Genomic DNA, 19,911 nt, shown 5'->3' on the forward strand with positions numbered 1-19,911 from the left:
GGTTCTCAGTCCTGGTCCTTACTTATCCCTCAATCTAACATCACTAAAACAGATTATCCAGTCATTAGCACATTGACTGCCACGTTTCCTACAACAGTGACTGCACTTCAAAAATTACTGCATTGGCTGTGAAGCGCATTGCGACGTGCGGAGGTCACCATCGGTGCTGTAGAAATACAAGTCTTTCTTTCTAATAAATGCTGGCAACGTCCACAGCCTAAGAATAAATCATTTTTAAAACAGCTTTTAAAAACAAAGAGTGAATGTAAAAAGCCCCCAGTAATCCAGGCCTTGGCGGAGAGATCATCGAATAATCCACAAACTGCCATCATTCCTTTATTAAATCATCGGATATTTTACAAGGGATTTTCTGTGTAGTTGGAGGGTCCCCGAGCTCAGTCCCGCGGGTAACCAGTGCCCGGGTCATGAGCTGCCCTCAGCCGCCCGGAATCGCTCCAGCGAGTGCTTCTCGCACAACATCTTGCCCCCCGACCCAGAAGTGACCTCTCATCCCGAGGTTGAGGCCACAATCGGCGCAGGCGTAGCATTCGCGGTGCCGGTAACAACCTTCCCGAATCTTCACCACATCCGCTCTGTGCCAGGGGACAAAATAAACAGGAGCGTGAGAGGCGGCCGTAACCGCAGGGACCGCCCCTCGGTCACACACTCCCTCCCGGCCGCTCAGCGTCCGAGCGACACCCCACAACGCTGGGATTGGTTTAGGATCGATACTCGTGGCCCTTCACCGAGGGGTTATATAAATACACACAATCTGGATCGGATATCGTGGGGTCCCGAGTAGCACCGATCACCCACCCACCCTACAAGCCCTCCTCCCCACTCCCCCACCCGTGGCACGGTACTCACACGATGCTGGAGCCGCACTTCTCACACACGTGATACTTGGGGACCCCGGGGCCGGGGGCCGGAGAGGAGAATCTCCCCGGGAATCGAACCGCAGCCGCTGGGAAAGACCAGAGAGTCAGTCAGGCAGGATCCGGCACCTGACACCCCCCCAACAAAGCACCTACCCCCCCCCCCCCCCCACCTACCTCACCAACACCCCCCCTCCACACACCCACCCACCGACAGCCCTGCCCAGCTCCCACCCCCCCTGAAAGCCTCTGCCCTCCACTTTCCAAGTTCCCCTTCCCCCTGCTCCCTTCCCAAAACACCCCCAACACCCGCCCCTCCTCCCCCCGCCGCCCCCTGCCCCCACCGGCCTCACCCTCCTGGTCGGTGTCCAGGGCCTCCTGTAGCAAGCGGAAGCGGTTGGATTGCCGCGGAGGCTCCTTCGCCGCCCGATTCTCTTGGATCATTTTGTACAGCTCGGAGTCCTTGTCAACACGATTCAGGGTTAGACGCTCGTGGGCTCTGGAGACACGGAGACAACGGGTAAATATACAGCCGGGGGGGGGGGGGGGGGGGGGGGGGGGGGGGGGGGCAGGAATAGCTCCCAGAGTCAGCAGGAAGTGAGGAGGAAACAATTGTTACCCAAAGGTGAATCAATCCCTTCAGTCTCTCTATAACGTGCATTTATATAGCGCCTTTAACACAGTAAAATGTCCCAAGGCGCTTCACAGGAGCGATTATCAAACAGAATTGGACACCGAGCCCCAGAAGGAGATATCGGGACAGGTGACCAAAAGCTTGGCCAAAGAGGTAGGTTTTAAGGAGCATCTTAAACGAGGAGAGGGGTGCGGAGAGGTTTAGGGAGGGAATTCCAGAGCTCGAGGCCCAGGCAGCTGAAGGCACGGCCGCCAACGGTGGAGCGATGGGGAGGGGGTGGTCAAGGGTTGGGCCAGGCCAGTCTGCCCACCACACACCGTGGCCAAGGCCTGAGGGACCCGCTGCAGCCTTTCTCCCAACACCACTACCGCAGTTTGGCCATCACACGACATTCCACCTTGCCCTCTGACCCCGCCTCCACCCCCTGACCTCATTGCGGTTGGTGGGATCTTGCTGTGTAAATTTTCTGCCGCGTTTACAACAGTGACTGCGCTTCAAAAAGTGTTTCATTGGCTGTGAGAGCTTTGGGTCGTCCGCAGGTGGTGAATGGCTCGGGAGAAATTCAAGTTCCTTCTTGTACACGCAGTGTGACACCTACCCTTTGCTCAGCACCGCCGAGCTGGGGGGGCGCGATCCTTTATTGGGAGCCTCCCAGGGACTGGAGTCTGCCGAGCGGACCACCCTGGGGTCAGGGTGGGGAGTGTAGACGGGCGAGACGCTCCTGCGGCCTTCAACCCCTGCCTGGAGTCCCTGAAAAACAAACACAGGAGGGGAAGAGTCAGAGAGCGGCCCCACGCACTGAACCCCAAACAGGGGTGAGGAGCAATGACACTGGGAGGGTGAAAATCCTCCACACAGCTCCATCATCAGGGCCTCAGGCAGCTCCTCACTGTTACACCCCCCCACCCCACGGGTCCCGCCAACTCCCAACTCATCCACCCCACGTCCATCCCTGCTCCTCCCTCTCCCAACAACCACCTTTCACTCCGAGAGGGCGGCACAGCATTAGGAGAGATGCTTCGCTTTGCTCCAACACGGGGACTGGTCGGGTTGAACGGTCAGTGTGACAGGGCTGGAATCGAAGGCGGGCACAGTCCCTCCGGGCAGACTGCGGACTGTGAGGTCAGGGGGCACGGACTATGAACTTTGTCCCCTCCTCTCAAGGGTTACGGCCCTGTAACCCCAGACTGTACTACTTCTCCCCTCCCCCAGCCCAGGGACACAGGTTTCACATTCCTCCCAGTCAGCTGAGTAAACAGAATTTGCAGAAATCCATCTAACCGGAAAAACCTCCCCATGCCAAGCAGGGTGTGTTGGCAGCAGGGATCACAACACTCGCATTCCTCGACAGGCCACAGCCAGTCAGCCTGCCGCCGCCCCGCAACCCCCAGGCACCCCCCTCCGCGGCCTCCTCCCCCCCATCACAACCCCCAGGCCCCCCCCTCCGCAACCTCAGGCCTCCTCCCCGCCCCCCCCTCCACAACCTCCAGGCCCCCCCTCCGCAACCCCCAGGCCTCCTCTCCACCCCGCCCCCCCCTCCACAACCTCCAGGCCCCCCCTCCGCAACCCCCAGGCCTCCTCTCCACCAACCCCCCCGACACCTCCCAGGCCCCCCCTCCGCAACACCACCCAGGCACCCTCCCCCCTCCTCCACACCCCCCCAGGCCCTCCCCCCTCCTCCACACCCCCCCAGGCCCTCCCCCCCACCCCCCCCACCCCACCTCCCCCTCCAGGCCCACCCCCCCCACACCCCCTCCTCTGTGACTGCCGCCCTCAGCATCTTCACCTTCCTTTCAAACACGCCTCTCCAGTCAGTGCCCCCCGCCTGCCGGTTCCGGAGGTGGGGAGGGGAAGATATTGAAGGGCTTGTGTTTAGAATCGTGCCCCATCACATCTCAAACACCCCAGTGCGTTCGCTCAAGACGATAAGCGTTCTGAAGCGCCAGGTAAACGCGGCAGCCAATTTGCACACAGCAAGCTCCCATAAACAGCAATGTGATAAATGACCAGAGAATCAGTTTTAGTGAAGTAGGACACCTGGAGGAACTCCCCCGCTCTTCTTCAAAATATCGGGCGTTGGATCTTTTACATCCACCGGAGAGAGCAGACGGGGCCTCGGTTTAATGTCTCATCTGAAAGATGGCACCTCCGACAGTGCAGCGCTCCCTCAGTACTGCCCCTCCGACAGTGCGGCGCTCCCTCAGTACTGCCCCGCCGACAGTGCAGCGCTCCCTCAGTACTGCCCCGCCGACAGTGCAGCGCTCCCTCAGTACTGCCCCGACAGTGCAGCGCTCCCTCAGTACTGCCCCTCCGACAGTGCAGCGCTCCCTCAGTACTGACCCTCCGACAGTGCGGCGCTCCCTCAGTACTGACCCTCCGACAGTGCGGCGCTCCCTCAGTACTGCCCCGCCGACAGTGCAGCGCTCCCTCAGTACTGCCCCTCCGACAGTGCAGCGCTCCCTCAGTACTGCCCCTCCGACAGTGCAGCGCTCCCTCAGTACTGCCCCACCGACAGTGCAGCACTCCCTCAGTACTGCCCCTCCGACAGTGGAGCGCTCCCTCAGTACTGCCCCTCCGACAGTGCAGCGCTCCCTCAGTACTGCCCCTCCGACAGTGCGGCACTCCCTCAGTATTAAAAATAGATTATCTGGTCATTCATCACATTGCTGTTTGTGGGCTCTTGCTGTGCCACGTTTCCTTCATTACAACAGCGACTGCACTTCAAGCATTCCATTGGCTGTAAAGCGCTTTGGGACGTCCCGAGGTCATGAAAGGTGCCGGATCTCTCTCTCCTCCTCTCCCCCGCCCGCCTCGCTCAATGTCCCCCTCCTCAGGGCCGCTCACCTTTACCTTTGTCACCGCGTCTCTGGGATACGGAGTTTCCTCGCTCTCCTCCCTTGGGCTCCACACTGGGGAGACGGACCTGGAATGCATCCAATGAGAGTTCAAGTTACTGAAACGGTCAACCGATAGTTGCTATGGCGAACCCAATTGGGCGGGTGCTGCCGGTTTAGGGCCCTTGCCGAGATTCCCCTCACCGCCCGCGACCAAATCCCCGCTCCGGCCCCATGAGGGGCGCGATCAAACCAAAACCGAAAGTAGCATCTGCAGAATCGGTGTTGGCACCTTCACCCCCTCCTCAGGAAGGAGACAGACAATCTGTTTGGGAAGGAAAGGGGGGAGGGGGGGGGAAAAAGAGAGAGGGAGGGGGGAGGGAGGAGAGGGAGGGATAGGAAGTGGGGTGGGGGTGGAGAGGGAGGGGGGGAGGGAGGAGGGACAGGAAGCGGGATGGGGTGGGGGAGGGGGAGAAGAGAGGGAGAGGGGGGAAGGAAGGAGAGTCTGCTTCCCCTTTGTAAACAATCGCTCATCAGGTCCAGGTTGTTCAGTTGGTCAAACATCAGTCAGGTGATGCACATTAATGAAGGATATTTGTTAGTTTAGGGAAAAACGAAGTTTTAAAGTAAGGTCAAGTGAGAATAAAGCACTGTATTGATTCTAATCAATTTCTGCTTCTGTATAACTTTACTTTTGGATAAATCGGATTAGTAGCCTTACCCTGTCGGTCCTGTCTCTGGTATGACCCCAATGCTAGACGGGTTTGTCGTTCACCTCTAGTGTGGATACTGGTGAGCTGGTGGTTTGGTTTATAGAGAGTGGGCTTGCCTTTTGGGGCCAAGTCTTAAGTTGCTTTCAGCATTAGGAAGGAAGGAGTTACCATGGAGCAATCTGTTAAGAACAAGCTACCCGATTGGCTATGGCAAAGCAGGGCTTAACTTTGGCGTCCTTGACACTGAATCAAAAACCAAACACGGAGCTAAAAAATTCAGTAAAAGTTCCGACAACAAACGAAATAATTAACATAACCAGCACTTAACTATCACTTCCATAGAAGTGGAAAATACATTTCTAGTTAAAAAATGAGACTTGTCCGGTTCAAACAGCAGAACATCCAGAAACCCTGGTCCAAAACTCTGGGGGAGGGCAAGAGGAAATCGCAATGTTGAAATTTGGGGGGGGGGAAAGCTTGGACTTGGGGAGCCCCTTAGTGTTCGTCTCTGCACTAGCAGCACCCCCAAACCCCCCCCCGCCAACAAACCAGGTAAAGGCCCTCAAACCAACCCAGGAACTCAGAGGCATATAGATTGAGAGAGAGAGGTCACACTGAAAGGCAAATCCCTGCCACCGGTTCAAACCATCTCCCTAACGGAGTCGCGACAGATGGCGACCATTTTCTCCGAGCAGCCATCAAGTCACTGAACCCAACTGAAAGTTTACTCACTTCCTGCCCGTGCTGGGAGAGACAGTCTTGGGTTCAGCTCCGGGCGAGAGGGGAGTCAGGCTGCTGTTTGTACCCGAGGAGCTCCAGGACCTGTCCACAACATTCTCGTTCTCATCCCTGCCTGTGTGAAGGACCGTCTGGAGAAAAAGGTGGAAAATTAAAAATCAGTCAAAATACAGTCCCTAAACAAGGCTGTACCCGCACCCCCCCCACCCCCCAGTGAACCTTGACCCACGGAGTGACCCCTCTGTCCGGAGCAGGTGGCCCTCAGTGTTGGGCACTGTCCTCGTGTCCGGCCGATTTACATCACGTATCGAAACAAGCCGAGTGGCTGGGCCATACGGGAAGGGTCAGGGGTCATTCCCGGGTCAATGCCGTTAGCAATGACCGTCCGTGTTTAAACAGCCCCGAGGTGCGAAGGTCAGACTCCGTTAGGGAGAGAGACGATTTCACCTTGAGCTCCTGTAACCCAGACCACAGCACCTGAACAGGGAGGGGGGAGGTGCAAAGGCAAGCTGCGACCACACCGCGATCAAACCAGGTTACCCAGCGGTGAGGAGCGAGTGGGTCTGCATCACATTCGAACCTTCTCTGAATCCTGCCCCCATACCGCGTTTCCTCTCTGGCCGACACTCCCGTCGCACTGACCTGGAACCTCTGTGCGAGGAAAGTGTCTGTAGAAGGAGATTCATTGGGCACTCCCGGGGAGCCTGGCTCTGGCCTGTAGCAAAGAAAGAGCGAGAGGTCAGAACGCTGAGGAGCAAAGACATCCCAGCAGTTGGGCGCATCCCTCAATTCCCAGACTCCCGGCCTCCTCCACATGTCCAACTTCTCTCTAGAATCGAGTGGTCTCATCTCTCCCTCCCCAGGGGGTACGGGAGTGTAGTGGTTGTTACTGGACTAATTACCCAAAGAACGAGAGTTTAAATCCCACCGGAGCAGTTTCAGAATTTCAATTCAGTTTGATAAAAAAAATCTGGAAAAGTAAAAGGTAAAAATCAGTAAAAGTGATCATGAAGCTTCCGGATTGTGATAAAAACCAACTGGTTCACTGACGTCCTTTAGGGAGGGAAACCTGCCATCCTTACCCGGTCTGGGCCTACACGTGACTCCAGTCCCACACCAACACAGCTGCCTCTTCGCTGCCCCTCTGAAGTGGCCGAGCGAGTCACTCAGTGTAAAACTGCAACAGTGGTTCAAGGCAGCGGCTCACCGCCTCAGGGCAACTCAGGATGGGTAGTAAATGCCGGCCTCGCCAGCAGCACCCACATCCCCAGAATGAATAAAAACCAAGATCCCTCGCCCAGGGTTTGCTGCGACAGCTGATTATAGGGGTGGATAGTACCTGCCACCACCCCCCCCCCCGCCACGGTCACTGTCCCCCCCACTCCCCACGGTCACTTCCCCCCCCACAGCCAACAGAGGGGCAGGACTGAGGGAGCGCCGCACTGTCGGAGGGGCAGGACTCAGGGAGCGCCGCACTGTCGGAGGGGCAGGACTGAGGGAGCGCCGCACTGTCGGAGGGGCAGGACTCAGGGAGCGCCGCACTGTCGGAGGGGCAGGACTGAGGGAGCGCCGCACTGTCGGAGGGGCAGGACTGAGGGAGCGCCGCACTGTCGGAGGGGCAGGACTGAGGGAGCGCCGCACTGTCGGAGGGGCAGGACTGAGGGAGCGCCGCACTGTCGGAGGGGCAGGACTGAGGGAGCGCCGCACTGTCGGAGGGGCAGGACTGAGGGAGCGCCGCACTGTCGGAGGGGCAGGACTGAGGGAGCGCCGCACTGTCGGAGGGGCAGGACTGAGGGAGCGCCGCACTGTCGGAGGGGCAGGACTGAGGGAGCGCCGCACTGTCGGAGGGGCAGGACTGAGGGAGCGCCAGACTGTCGGAGGGGCAGGACTGAGGGAGCGCCGCACTGTCGGAGGGGCAGGACTGAGGGAGCGCCGCACTGTCGGAGGGGCAGGACTGAGGGAGCGCCGCACTGTCGGAGGGGGCAGGACTGAGGGAGCGCCGCACTGTCGGAGGGGCCGGACTGAGGGAGCGCCGCACTGTCGGAGGGGCCGGACTGAGGGAGCGCCGCACTGTCGGAGGGGCCGGACTGAGGGAGCGCCGCACTGTCGGAGGGGCCGGACTGAGGGAGCGCCGCACTGTCGGAGGGGCAGGACTGAGGGAGCGCCGCACTGTCGGAGGGGCAGGACTGAGGGAGCGCCGCACTGTCGGAGGGGCAGGACTGAGGGAGCGCCGCACTGTCGGAGGGGCAGGACTGAGGGAGCGCCGCACTGTCGGAGGGGCAGGACTGAGGGAGCGCCGCACTGTCGGAGGGGCAGGACTGAGGGAGCGCCGCACTGTCGGAGGGGCAGGACTGAGGGAGCGCCGCACTGTCGGAGGGGCAGGACTGAGGGAGCGCCGCACTGTCGGAGGGGCAGGACTGAGGGAGCGCCGCACTGTCGGAGGGGCAGGACTGAGGGAGCGCCGCACTGTCGGAGGGGCAGGACTGAGGGAGCGCCGCACTGTCGGAGGGGCAGGACTGAGGGAGCGCCGCACTGTCGGAGGGGCAGGACTGAGGGAGCGCCGCACTGTCGGAGGGGCAGGACTGAGGGAGCGCCGCACTGTCGGAGGGGCAGGACTGAGGGAGCGCCAGACTGTCGGAGGGGCGGTGACTCCTGGAGGTAGCATACCAGATTTTAAAGGGGCAGCTGCATTACTGCGAGCTTTAAAAGGGGATGATTCCTCTACTGGAGGCAGGAGAACCTGTGCTGCCCAGCGTGTCCAGCAGGGGCAGTACAGGAGAGCTCGGATCTCACACAGCCTGGGACCTGGGCGACAAGGAACGGAAACCAGGCAGATTGAGGAGCAGCTGAAACATCACCCATCTGGTTCGGGTTGCTGTGGTTACAGACACTGTTTATACATGTTACACAGAACCTCACCTGATCAGGTTCACTCTCCGCCCTGGAGACTGGAATCCAGCGAGCTCTCCCTGCTCCTTATTTACTGAATCATCAGAGGCCCCCCGATCACAGAAAGGCCCCGGGACCCACAGGCGAGAGTCAACACTCGGCAGGCTCTGCCTCTCAATCAGCGAGGGGAGGACCCCAGACCCAGAGCAATCTCCCGTTGCCTTGCTTAAAGGGAGTCAAGACCAGACGTAGGCTTTAGGGTTACAGGCTATGCCAGCAGTCACTTTCCAAGTCACACATTCTGTCCTTATTTTTAAATATAGTTCCTTTATAAATTGCTATGTGAATGTGTCACACTATAATTATACCCTCCCACCAGTGGGGGGTGCTGCCCCGACCATAACAGTCTCCTCGTACACGTGGTCTTGTCTCACACCCACATGCAGAGCGCAGGAAGAGACTGCATTTCCCCGATACCCCGCCTCGCCCCACCCACCTGTCAACACCGAGGACGAGGTCCCCTCGGCACAGTTTGATCTTGTTCTGAGCCTCCATGTTGATCATGTCGGAGGTCTCGGTTCCATTGATGCTGGTGATCAGGTCTCCGAGCTGGAGATCTGACAACTCTGCTTTGCTCCCGTTGATCACCTGTGACAGATACCGACGTCAGTGTGGGCCCGGGATCGCAGGAGACGTCCACCCAACCCCCTTGTCATACCTTCTCCAGAGACTCGAGCCCATAATCCAGGCTGACACTCCCAGTGCAGTGCTGAGGGAGTGCCGCACTGTCGGAGGGGCGGTGCTGAGGGAGCGCCGCACTGTCGGAGGGGCGGTGCTGAGGGAGCGCCGCACTGTCGGAGGGGCGGTGCTGAGGGAGCGCCGCACTGTCGGAGGGGCGGTGCTGAGGGAGCGCCGCACTGTCGGAGGGGCGGTGCTGAGGGAGCGCCGCACTGTCGGAGGGGCGGTGCTGAGAGAGTGCCGCACTGTCGGAGGGGCGGTGCTGAGGGAGCGCCGCACTGTCGGAGGGGCGGTGCTGAGGGAGCGCCGCACTGTCGGAGGGGCGGTGCTGAGGGAGCGCCGCACTGTCGGAGGGGCGGTGCTGAGGGAGCGCCGCACTGTCGGAGGGGCGGTGCTGAGGGAGCGCCGCACTGTCGGAGGGGCGGTGCTGAGGGAGCGCCGCACTGTCGGAGGGGCGGTGCTGAGGGAGCGCCGCACTGTCGGAGGGGCGGTGCTGAGGGAGCGCCGCACTGTCGGAGGGGCGGTGCTGAGGGAGCGCCGCACTGTCGGAGGGACAGTACTGAGGGAGCGCCGCACTGTCGGAGGGGCGGTGCTGAGGGAGCGCCGCACTGTCGGAGGGACAGTACTGAGGGAGCGCCGCACTGACGGAGGGGCAGTGCTGAGGGAGCGCCGCACTGACGGAGGGGCAGTGCTGAGGGAGCGCCGCACTGACGGAGGGGCAGTGCTGAGGGAGCGCCGTACTATCGGAGGGGCAGTCCTTTGGATGAGATGTTCAACCGAGGCCCCGTTTGTCCTCTCAGGTGGATGTAAAAGATCCCGTGGCACTATTGCAGTAGCAGGGGAGTTCTCCCCGGTGTCCTGGGGCCAACATTTATCACTCAACCAACATCACTAAAACAGATTATCTGGTCATTATCACATTACAGTTTGTGGGAGCTTGCTGTGCTTTTCCACATCTCCAACATTACAACAGTGACTACACTTCAAAAATACTTAATTGGCTTCAAAAGTCTGGTCAAAGTGGTAGATTTTAAGGAGTGTCTTAAAGGAGGAGAGAGGCGCAGAGAAGGCAATGCCAGAGCTCGGGGTCCAGGCAGCTGAAGGCACGGCCACCAATGGTGGAGCGATGGAAATCGGGGATGCGCAAGAGGCCAGAAATCTGGAAGGGTTGTGGGGCTGGAGGAGGTTACAGAGATGGGGAGGGGCGAGGCCATGGAGGGATTTGAAAACAAGGATGGGAATTTTAAAATCGAGGCGTTGCTGGACTGGGAGCTGGTTCTGTGCTGAAAGAGCAAAGGAGATTTACTGGAATGGTTCCAGGGATGAGGGACTTCAGTGATGTGCAGAGACTGGAGAAGCTGGGATTGTTCTCCTTGGAGCAGAGAAGGTTAAGGGGAGATTTAATAGAGGTATTCAAAATTATGAGGGGTTTTGATAGAGTGGATCGGGAGAAACTGTTTCCAGTGTCAGGAGGGTCGGTAACCAGAGGACACAGAGTGAAGATAATCGGCAAAAGAACCAGAGGGAGATGAGGAGGATTTTTTCCCCATGGTGAGTTACGACTCACGGGGGCTAGAAAGTGATAGAGAGAGAGGGAGGGAGGGAGGGATAGAGATCTTTAAAGGTGGGAGGGAGCATAGAAAAGGCCTAAAAAGGCAAATGGGATTCTGGGTTTTATACACGGACTGAATATAAAAACAAGTGATGGTGAATTTGGACCAGGCCATGGTTAGGCCCCAGTTGTGGGCACCAGGTTATAGTGTCAGAGCCATGGGAGGGAGGCAGTGAAAATTCACAGGAATGGGAGGGGAGAGTTCTGAAGGGAAACAGCAAAAAACATATTGGTGCTTTTGTCAATGAAACAGATGACAGTGACAGATTGCTCTGACATCACATGCAATCAACTCCAGCACACTTACAGCAAGGGATTTATGTTCCCTGTTTAAAAATAGATTAAGGAAGGGTGGGGCAAGTTTCTAGTCTTAATGCTGCTTGGGTGCAGAGAGAGAGAGAGAGAGAGAGAGAGAGAGAGGAGAATTTGTATTAATTAAATGCCTCTGCTGACAGTCATTACCCAGCAATACAGTCAATATATTTAAATGCCTCTGCTGACAGTCAAGATATTTGGTCTGGGAGCTGTGGAAGGACAGAAGCCGACAGTTGGGCTGAATTGAAGAACTAAATGATCCCCCCGGGGAGAGGACTCCCTTGGTGCTGCTAATGAGCTGCCAGCCCGCCACAGCGGGGGAAATCGCACTTTGCCAAACTACGCTCCCCTAACCCACAGCACCCCCAAAATACATCGCTGCCCTAGAGGGGGCTTGTAACAGGACAAGGGGCAGAGGGTTGAAGAACATTGGAGGTCGAGAGGGGCACAGTGTTACGGAGGACTCGCAGCTCTGGCCCTGGACTAGCAATACACAGGTCCGGAGTTCAAACCCCACCAGGGCATGTTGGGAAATTAAAATGAGGTGACCATGAAGCGGTCAGATTGTTGCAAAATACCAACTGGCTCCCGAAGGCCCTTCAATGAAGGGAACATTGCCAACCCTGGGCTACACCCAACTCCAGTCCCACCCTGCATGGCTGACGCCCTCCGAAGGGATGGCCGATGAATGCTGCTTTGCCAGTTACACCCACATTCTGAGAGCGAATTAAAGACAAACAGCGGGAAACCAGGCTCGCCTCAGAACCCTGGCCAGCTTCAGATGGTTGGAGTGAGGAACCAGGACTGGGGCAAAGTGTGGTCCTCAGCATCAAAAGTAGCGAGGAGGCCAGCATGCGACACAACGCATCATCTCCCACCCAACTCATTTGACTCAGGTCCTTTTTTCACATCGTATGGTATAGCTACCATCTAACTGCGTCCAGTTTGATGGGACCAGAGCGAGACTCATTCTCCCCCACCACACACACACCCTGCCCCCGTAGTGTCAGCCGTGGCCTCTCACCTTAGAGTCAGATCATCATGGGTTCAACTCTCACTTCAGAGACGCGAGCCCATAATCCAGGCCAATACTTCATAGAATGACACAGGAGGAGGCCATTCAGCCCATCGTGCCTGTGCCGGCTCTTTGAAAGAACTATCCAATTAATCCCACTCCCCTGCTCTTTCCCCAGAGCCCTGCAAATATTTCCATTTCAAATTCCCTTTTGAAAGTGACTATTGAATCTCCTTCCACCGCCCTTTCAGGCAGCGCATTCCAGATCACAACTCGCTGAGTGAAACCTGTTTCCTCCTCTCCCCTCTGGCTCTTTTACCTTCACTCTGTGTCCTCTGGTCACCGACCCTCCTGCCACTGGAAACAGTTTCTCCTTATTTACTCCATCAAAACCCATGATTTTGAACATCTCTATTAAATCTCCCTTTAACCTTTTCTGCTCTCAGGAGAACAATCCCAGCTTCTCCAGTCTCTCCATATCCTCGAAGTCCCTCAGCCCTGGGACCATTCCAGTAAATCTCCCCTGAACCCTCTCCAAGGCCTTGACATCCTTCCTAAAGTGCGATGCCCAGAATTGGACACAATACACAACACCCAATGAGCGTTTTATAAAGGTTTACCATAACTTCCTTGCTTTTGTACTCTGTTCCTCTATTTAACCAAGGAACCCATGTGCTTTTTAACAGCTTTCTCAACCTGTCCTGCCACCTTCAGAGATTGGTGTACAGACACCCCCAGGTCTCCATTCCTGCACCCCCTTTAAAATTGGACCATTTAGTTTATATTGTCTCTCCTCAATCTTCCTACCAAAACATCCTCCTGAAGTCTGTTACTATCCTCCTCACTGTTTACTACATTTCCAAGTTTTGTGTCATCTGCAAACTTTGAAATTGTGCCCTGTATACCCAAGTCCAGATCATTAATATATATCAAAAAAGAGCAGTGGTCCCAACACCGACCCCTGGTGAACACCACTATACACTTCCCTCCAGTCTGAAAAACAACTGTTCACCACTGCTCTGTCCCCAAGCCAGTTTTGTATCCACGCAGCCACTGTCCCTTTAATCCCATGGGCTTCAATTTTGCTAACAAGTCTATTATGTGCACTACTGAGGGAGTGCTGCACTGTCGGAGGGGTCATCTTTTGGATGAGATGTTAAACCGAGGCCCCGTCTGCCCTCTGGTGGATGTAAAAGATCCCATGGCCACTTTTGGAAGAAGAGCAGGATAGTTCTCCCCGGTGTCCTGGTCAATATTTATCCCTTAACTATCACTAAAGCCGATTACCTGGCCATTACCACATTGCTGTTTGTGGGAGCTTGCTGTGCGCAAATTAGCTGCCATTTTTCCTACATTCTAACAGTGACCACACTCCAAAATTATTTCATTGGCTGTGATGCGCTTTGGGACGTACTGTGGTGGTGAAAGGCGCTGGAGAAATGGGAGTCATTCTCTCACTGGAGCCCATAGCCCCGGCACCGCCTTACAGGGGAAATCCCGATTCCGATCCCAATCCCATTCCAGATCCCATTTGATCAGGGACTGCCAACCAGAATGCTTCACTCCAGCCAACAACTGTACAAAGCGCCACCCCCAGTAATCACCGTACGCACACCGGCGCGCCCCCCCCCAGTAATCACCGTACGCACACCGGTGCCCCCCCCCAGTAATCACCGTACGCACACCGGTGCCCCACCCCCAGTAATCACCGTACGCACACCGGCGCGCCCCCCCCCCCCCCAGTAATCACCGTACGCACACCGGTGCCCCACCCCCAGTAATCACCGTACGCACACCGGTGCCCCACCCCCAGTAATCACCGTACGCACACCGGTGCCCTCTCACCAGGGGCTATGGGAGTGCAGTGGTTACATTACTGGCCAGTTTGAAAATTTGAATTCCAATTCTGGTCTCAGTAAAAGTGACCATGAAACTGTCGGTTTGTCATAAAAACCCATCTGGTTCACTAATGTCCTTTTGGGAAGGAAATCTGCCGTCCTTACCCGGTCTGGGCCTATATGTGACTCCAGACCCACAGCAATATGGTTGACTCTTAACTGCCCTCTGAAATGGCCCAGCGAGACCTCAGTGTATAAAACCTAGGGTAACGAGGGATGGGCAATAAATGCCGGCCTTGCCAGTGACACCCACCTCCCAAGAATGGGGTCTTTAATTCTCAGCGATCTCAGCACAGGACGAGGCCTTGTTGGCTACGCTCCACACGAAGGCTCTGCACTCGTCGTTTCCCCACAGCCTTTAAATATTCCCCGTCACCCCCACCTCGGCCACTGCGAGGCAATGCAGTTCCCAGAATCCCCTCCTGCGACACACTGAACTACCAGGCCTTCAGAACAAGGCCGCAACAGCCCGTAGTCAAAAAGGAAAGGACCCGTCAGACCCTAAAACCAAACAATCCCATCACCTTTGACCCTTGACCTGGATAGGCCAATGAGAGAAGCCACAGCATTTACCAACACCCCCAGTTTCATAACCCGATATATACACTTCAAACAAAGCAGGTTCGACTCAAAGGCTGGCTTGTTGCTTCCTAAATAGAAGGTGCAAGATCTGCACACGATAAACCACCAACATTCGTCAGGCCCGACCTGCCCACACAGCACTGCCAGGCTGGAGGAGGGGCCACTGTAGAACAGGGCCTCAAACCCATCCTAGTTACAGTACAGCCAGTGGCATCTGGGCCTCAGGCAATCAGGGAGGTGCAAAGCAGTGTGGGGCTTAGAGCCCAGTGGCAAGGGGCCTGGAGAGACAGGCTTCGACAGGAGAGCGAGGGGCCTGGAGAGACAGGCTTCAACAGTAGAGCGAGGGGCCTGGAGAGGCAGGCTTCAACAGTAGAGCGAGGGGCCTGGAGAGACAGGCTTCGACAGGAGAGCGAGGGGCCTGGAGAGACAGGCTTCAACAGTAGAGCGAGGGGCCTGGAGAGACAGGCTTCAACAGTAGAGCGAGGGGCCTGGAGAGACAGGCTTCGACAGGAGAGCGAGGGGCCTGGAGAGACAGGCTTCAACAGTAGAGCGAGGGGCCTGGAGAGACAGGCTTCAACAGGAGAGCGAGGGGCCTGGAGAGACAGGCTTTGACAGGAGAGCGAGGGGCCTGGAGAGACAGGCTTTGACAGGAGAGCGAGGGGCCTGGAGAGACAGGCTTCAACAGTAGAGCGAGGGGCCTGGAGAGACAGGCTTTGACAGGAGAGCGAGGGGCCTGGAGAGACAGGCTTTGACAGGAGAGCGAGGGGCCTGGAGAGACAGGTTTTGACAGTAGAGCGAGGGGCCTGGAGAGACAGGCTTTGACAGGAGAGATAGTCTCACTGTGGGGCACGGTGGCATAGTGGTTAGCACTGTTGCCTCACAGCGCCAGGGACCCGGGTTCAAATCTGGCCTCGGGCGACTGTCTGTGTGGAGTTTGCACATTCTCCCCGTGTTTGCGTGGGTTTTCTCCGGGTGCTCCGGTTTCCTCCCACAGTCCAAAGATGTGCAGGTTAGGTTGATTGGGCTATGATAAATTGACCCTTAGTGTTAGGGGATTAAATACGTGGGGTTACGGGGATAGGGTGGGATATGTGTTGGTGCAGGCGCGATGGGCCAAAATGGCCTCTATCTGCACTGTGGGGATTCTGTGTCTGTGTGGAACAGCCTCATGTCGGAGGACAGAATAACCACCTCGTCTGTCAATCAGCAACAGAGGAAGGAGAGAGCGTTACATGAAACATTAATCAGATCAGGAAATCTCAGAGAACAGAGCGACAGGAAACAGGAAGGAGACTGATCACAGCAATAAACCGACTGCGCGCAAACCCCATAAACCAGCCCGAGCTGCATGTTCACCCGGCAACCGACCCAAACTCCAGCTCTACCCAGAATACCAGCGCTGGGGGGATTTCACCGCCACCCCTCCCCAAACCCACCCCCTCCCCCCTAGCCCAGCCCCCCAAACCCACCGCCCCCCCCCCCCCCAACACCACCCACATGTTCCCCCCCCCCACTCAACAGTCCAGCAGCAACTGTTGAGAAAGCTACACACAGTCTGAATATAGAGAGGAAGTGATGGTGAATTTGGACTAGCCCTTGGTTAGGCCACATTTGGAGTACTGGAAAATTGGGGCCTTTTCACCGGGGGTGGAGGATGTAATGGAAGGTAAACACTGAAAGATTGTCCCACTGGTCGGTAACAAGGACACAGACTGCGGATTCTCACTGGGGCAATGAGGGGAGGTTAGAAGGAATGTTTCACCACAAGGGGTGATTGAGGCAGAGACTGGAACATTATTTCATAGGGAATTGGGTAATGATTCCAGAGCTTTTTGGACTCCGCTCCCCAGACCACCAGACGGAGGCTCAATCCACATGGATCACGTCGTATCTCTTCAGTATCTCCCTCCCCTCATTGGCGCCAAACCCAGGTCTCCACTGGCCCACAGGGAAAAGTTTCTGAAACACTTTACACTCCCTCGAGCTCTCCGCCAAACATCACTAACCCAGGGATCGCTCGATAGGTTGCAGGGATTCCAAGAATGTTTGACTGAATGGCGCCCAATGTTCCGCCCTCCTGATAAAGGAGGGACGGAACTGAACACACCTCCCGTCAGCTGGCAATTGACATTCTAGAGGGTGTCACATGCGACTGCACGAGCTTCTTCAATACTCCAGGACAGGCAACAGGTTCCTCCCGCACCACACGGGCTAAGAGTTTCATTTCTAGTTACACACCACCCATTGCTCAGGAGACATAGATACATAGAAGATAGGAGCAGGAGTCGGCCATTTGGCCCCTCGAGCCTGCTCCACCATTCAATGAGATCATGGCTGATCATCCAAACTCAGTACCCTGTCCCTGACAGGTCATGCAACGACGACATGGGGAACTACACCGGAATCAATAAACTTCCCGTGCGTCCCGTGACTTAGAAACTCCCCCCAATACCAGAGGTCCCACCCCCACTAATACTTGGCCTGGACGAATGATCCAGAGACGCGAGTTCAAATCCCACCACGGCAGCTGGGCAACTTAAATTCAGTTAATTAAATAAATCTGGAATAAAAAGCTAGTATCAGTAATGGTGACCATGAGACTATCGAATTGTCGTAAAAACCCATCTGGTTCACTATTGTCCTTTAGGGAAGGAAATCTGCCGTCCTTACCCGGTCTGGCCGAAAAGTGACTCCAGACCCACAGCAATGTGGTTGACTCTGAACTGCCCTCTGAAATGGCCCAGCAAGTCACAGAATTGTACAAAACCGCTACAACACACCACATGGACTGCAATGGTTCAAGAAGGTGGCTCACCACCACCTTCTCAAGGGCAATTAGGGATGGGCAATAAATGCCGGCCTTGCTAGTGACACCCACATCCCATGAATTAAAAAAAAAAATCAGTCCTAACAGGGGTTCAGATTAAGGAGACACTGAGCTACCCGAGACACCCAATCAGGCACCTGAACCCCCTCCCCAACCCAGCACCTAACAAACCAGCAAGCCCCACCCCACTCTCCCCAACGCAACCAGCAATCCCAACCCCCACACTAGACAACAGGTATCTGGACATGACCCAATTGGGCACTCAGTTGGACAACCACTTCCTTAAACCCAGCCTGCACCCAGACTGACCATCACCCTCCACACTACAACCCGCACCCAGACTGACCATCACCCACCACACTACAACCCGCACCCTGACTGACCCTCACCCTCCACACAACCCGCACCCAGACTGACCATCACCCTCCACACTACAACCCGCACCCAGACTGACCATCACCCACCACACTACAACCCGCACCCTGACTGACCCTCACCCTCCACACTACAACCCGCACCCAGACTGACCATCACCCTCCACACTACAACCCGCACCCAGACTGACCATCACCCACCACACTACAACCCGCACCCAGACTGACCATCACCCTCCACACTACAACCCGCACCCAGACCATCACCCTCCACCCCGCACCCAGACTGACCATCACCCTCCACACTACAACCCGCACCCAGACTGACCATCACCCTCCACACTACAACCCGCACCCAGACTGACCATCACCCTCCACACTACAACCCGCACCCACTGACCATCACCCTCCACACTACAACCCGCACCCAGACTGACCATCACCCTCCACACTACAACCCGCACCCAGACTGTCCATCACCCTCCACACTACAACCCGCACCCAGACTGACCATCACCCTCCACACTACAACCCGCACCCAGACTGACCATCACCCTCCACTCTATAACCTGCACCCCATTCAAGCATCCCGCCCAAAGCTGCCGTTATCCAAATCCCTGGGTGGAGGGAGCCAGCATTCTACACAACACACCTCCCAGTCCCAACCCAGCTCTACCCAAACCCACCAACCCAACTAAATACCCCCGCTACTCCACCAACAACCTAACTAAACCTCCCACCAACCCGAATAAACTCCAACCCCACCAACCCGACCCAACTAAACCCCCTCAACCCGACCCAACTAAACCCCCTCAACCAAACCCCCTCAACTCAACCCAACCCAACCAAACCCCCTCAACCCAACCAAACCCCCTCAACCCAACCCAACTAAACCCCCTCAAACCCACCAACCCGAATAAACGCCAACTCCACCAACCCAACTACCAGCCCCACAGCCCACACTCCTCTCCTCTCCTCTCCCCGCTGCCCCAACCCGGGGCACCGACACCTCCAGCTCCAGCTCCCGGACACCCGCCCGGCTCACTCCCGGACTCCGCCAGTTATCCGCCAGTCCAGCCCCGGACACTCACCTTGGACACGGCGATGGGTTTGTTGAAGTCGCGGCCGCCGCTGATACGGAATCCCCAGGGTCCGGGACCCGCCAGCCTCACATTGCGAACCATGTCCCAGCGGCTCAGCCAGAGCGGCAGCAGAAGCGCCAAACACCGCCCGCCCCTTTTAAACGGGCCCCACCCAGCTCTTAAACACGTCCCGCCCGCAGACCTGCTCACCTGCGGCGCCTGGTCCACTCACTGAATATCCCTGTTCATAACCAACCCAGCTCACACTACCCCATTAACCCATTGCCCCATTATTCCATTGATTGTCCCATTAACCCATTGCCCCCTTCCAGTCGCCTGAAAGAGCAGGTCATGCAGAGAGCAGGCAGAGAGTCCGCTGGATCAAAGCTCGCAAACGTGACTCAGTGGGTGACACTCTTGTCTCTGAGTCAGAAGGTCATGGGTTCAAGTCCCATGCCAAAGACTTGAGCCCATAATCCAGGCTGACACTCCCAGTGCAGTACTGAGGGAGCGCTGCACTGTCGGAGGTTCAGTACTTAGGGAGCGCCGCACTGTCGGAGGGGCAGTACTGAGGGAGCGCCGCACTGTCGGAGGTTCAGTACTGAGGGAGCGCTGCACTGTCGGAGGGGCAGTACTGAGGGAGCGCTGCACTGTCGGAGGGGCAGTACTGAGGGAGCGCTGCACTGTCAGAGGGTCAGTACTGAGGGAGCGCCGCACTGTCGGAGGTTCAGTACTGAGGGAGCGCCGCACTGTCGGAGGGGCAGTACTGAGGGAGCGCTGCACTG

The 19,911-nt window shown here is 56.8% G+C and overlaps 1 protein-coding gene across 1 annotated transcript; it reads right to left on the reverse strand.

Annotated features, from left to right (window-relative positions):
* Nucleotides 1-323: 323 nt before the first annotated feature.
* On the reverse strand, nt 324-19,631 carry LOC147097841 (PDZ and LIM domain protein 2-like). The gene is given in 10 exon segments (XM_085970869.1): nt 324-480; nt 482-593; nt 868-964; nt 1,229-1,374; nt 2,108-2,259; nt 4,360-4,432; nt 5,789-5,925; nt 6,437-6,509; nt 9,180-9,331; nt 19,136-19,631. Coding segments are annotated over 10 exon segments (1,092 nt in total). The 5' UTR covers nt 19,229-19,631; the 3' UTR covers nt 324-423.
* Nucleotides 19,632-19,911: the final 280 nt, after the last annotated feature.

Source organism: Somniosus microcephalus, chromosome 30 (assembly GCF_052327205.1).
Source record: "Somniosus microcephalus isolate GS21.2 chromosome 30, FLI_Smic_1.0, whole genome shotgun sequence".
NCBI lineage: Eukaryota > Metazoa > Chordata > Chondrichthyes > Squaliformes > Somniosidae > Somniosus > Somniosus microcephalus.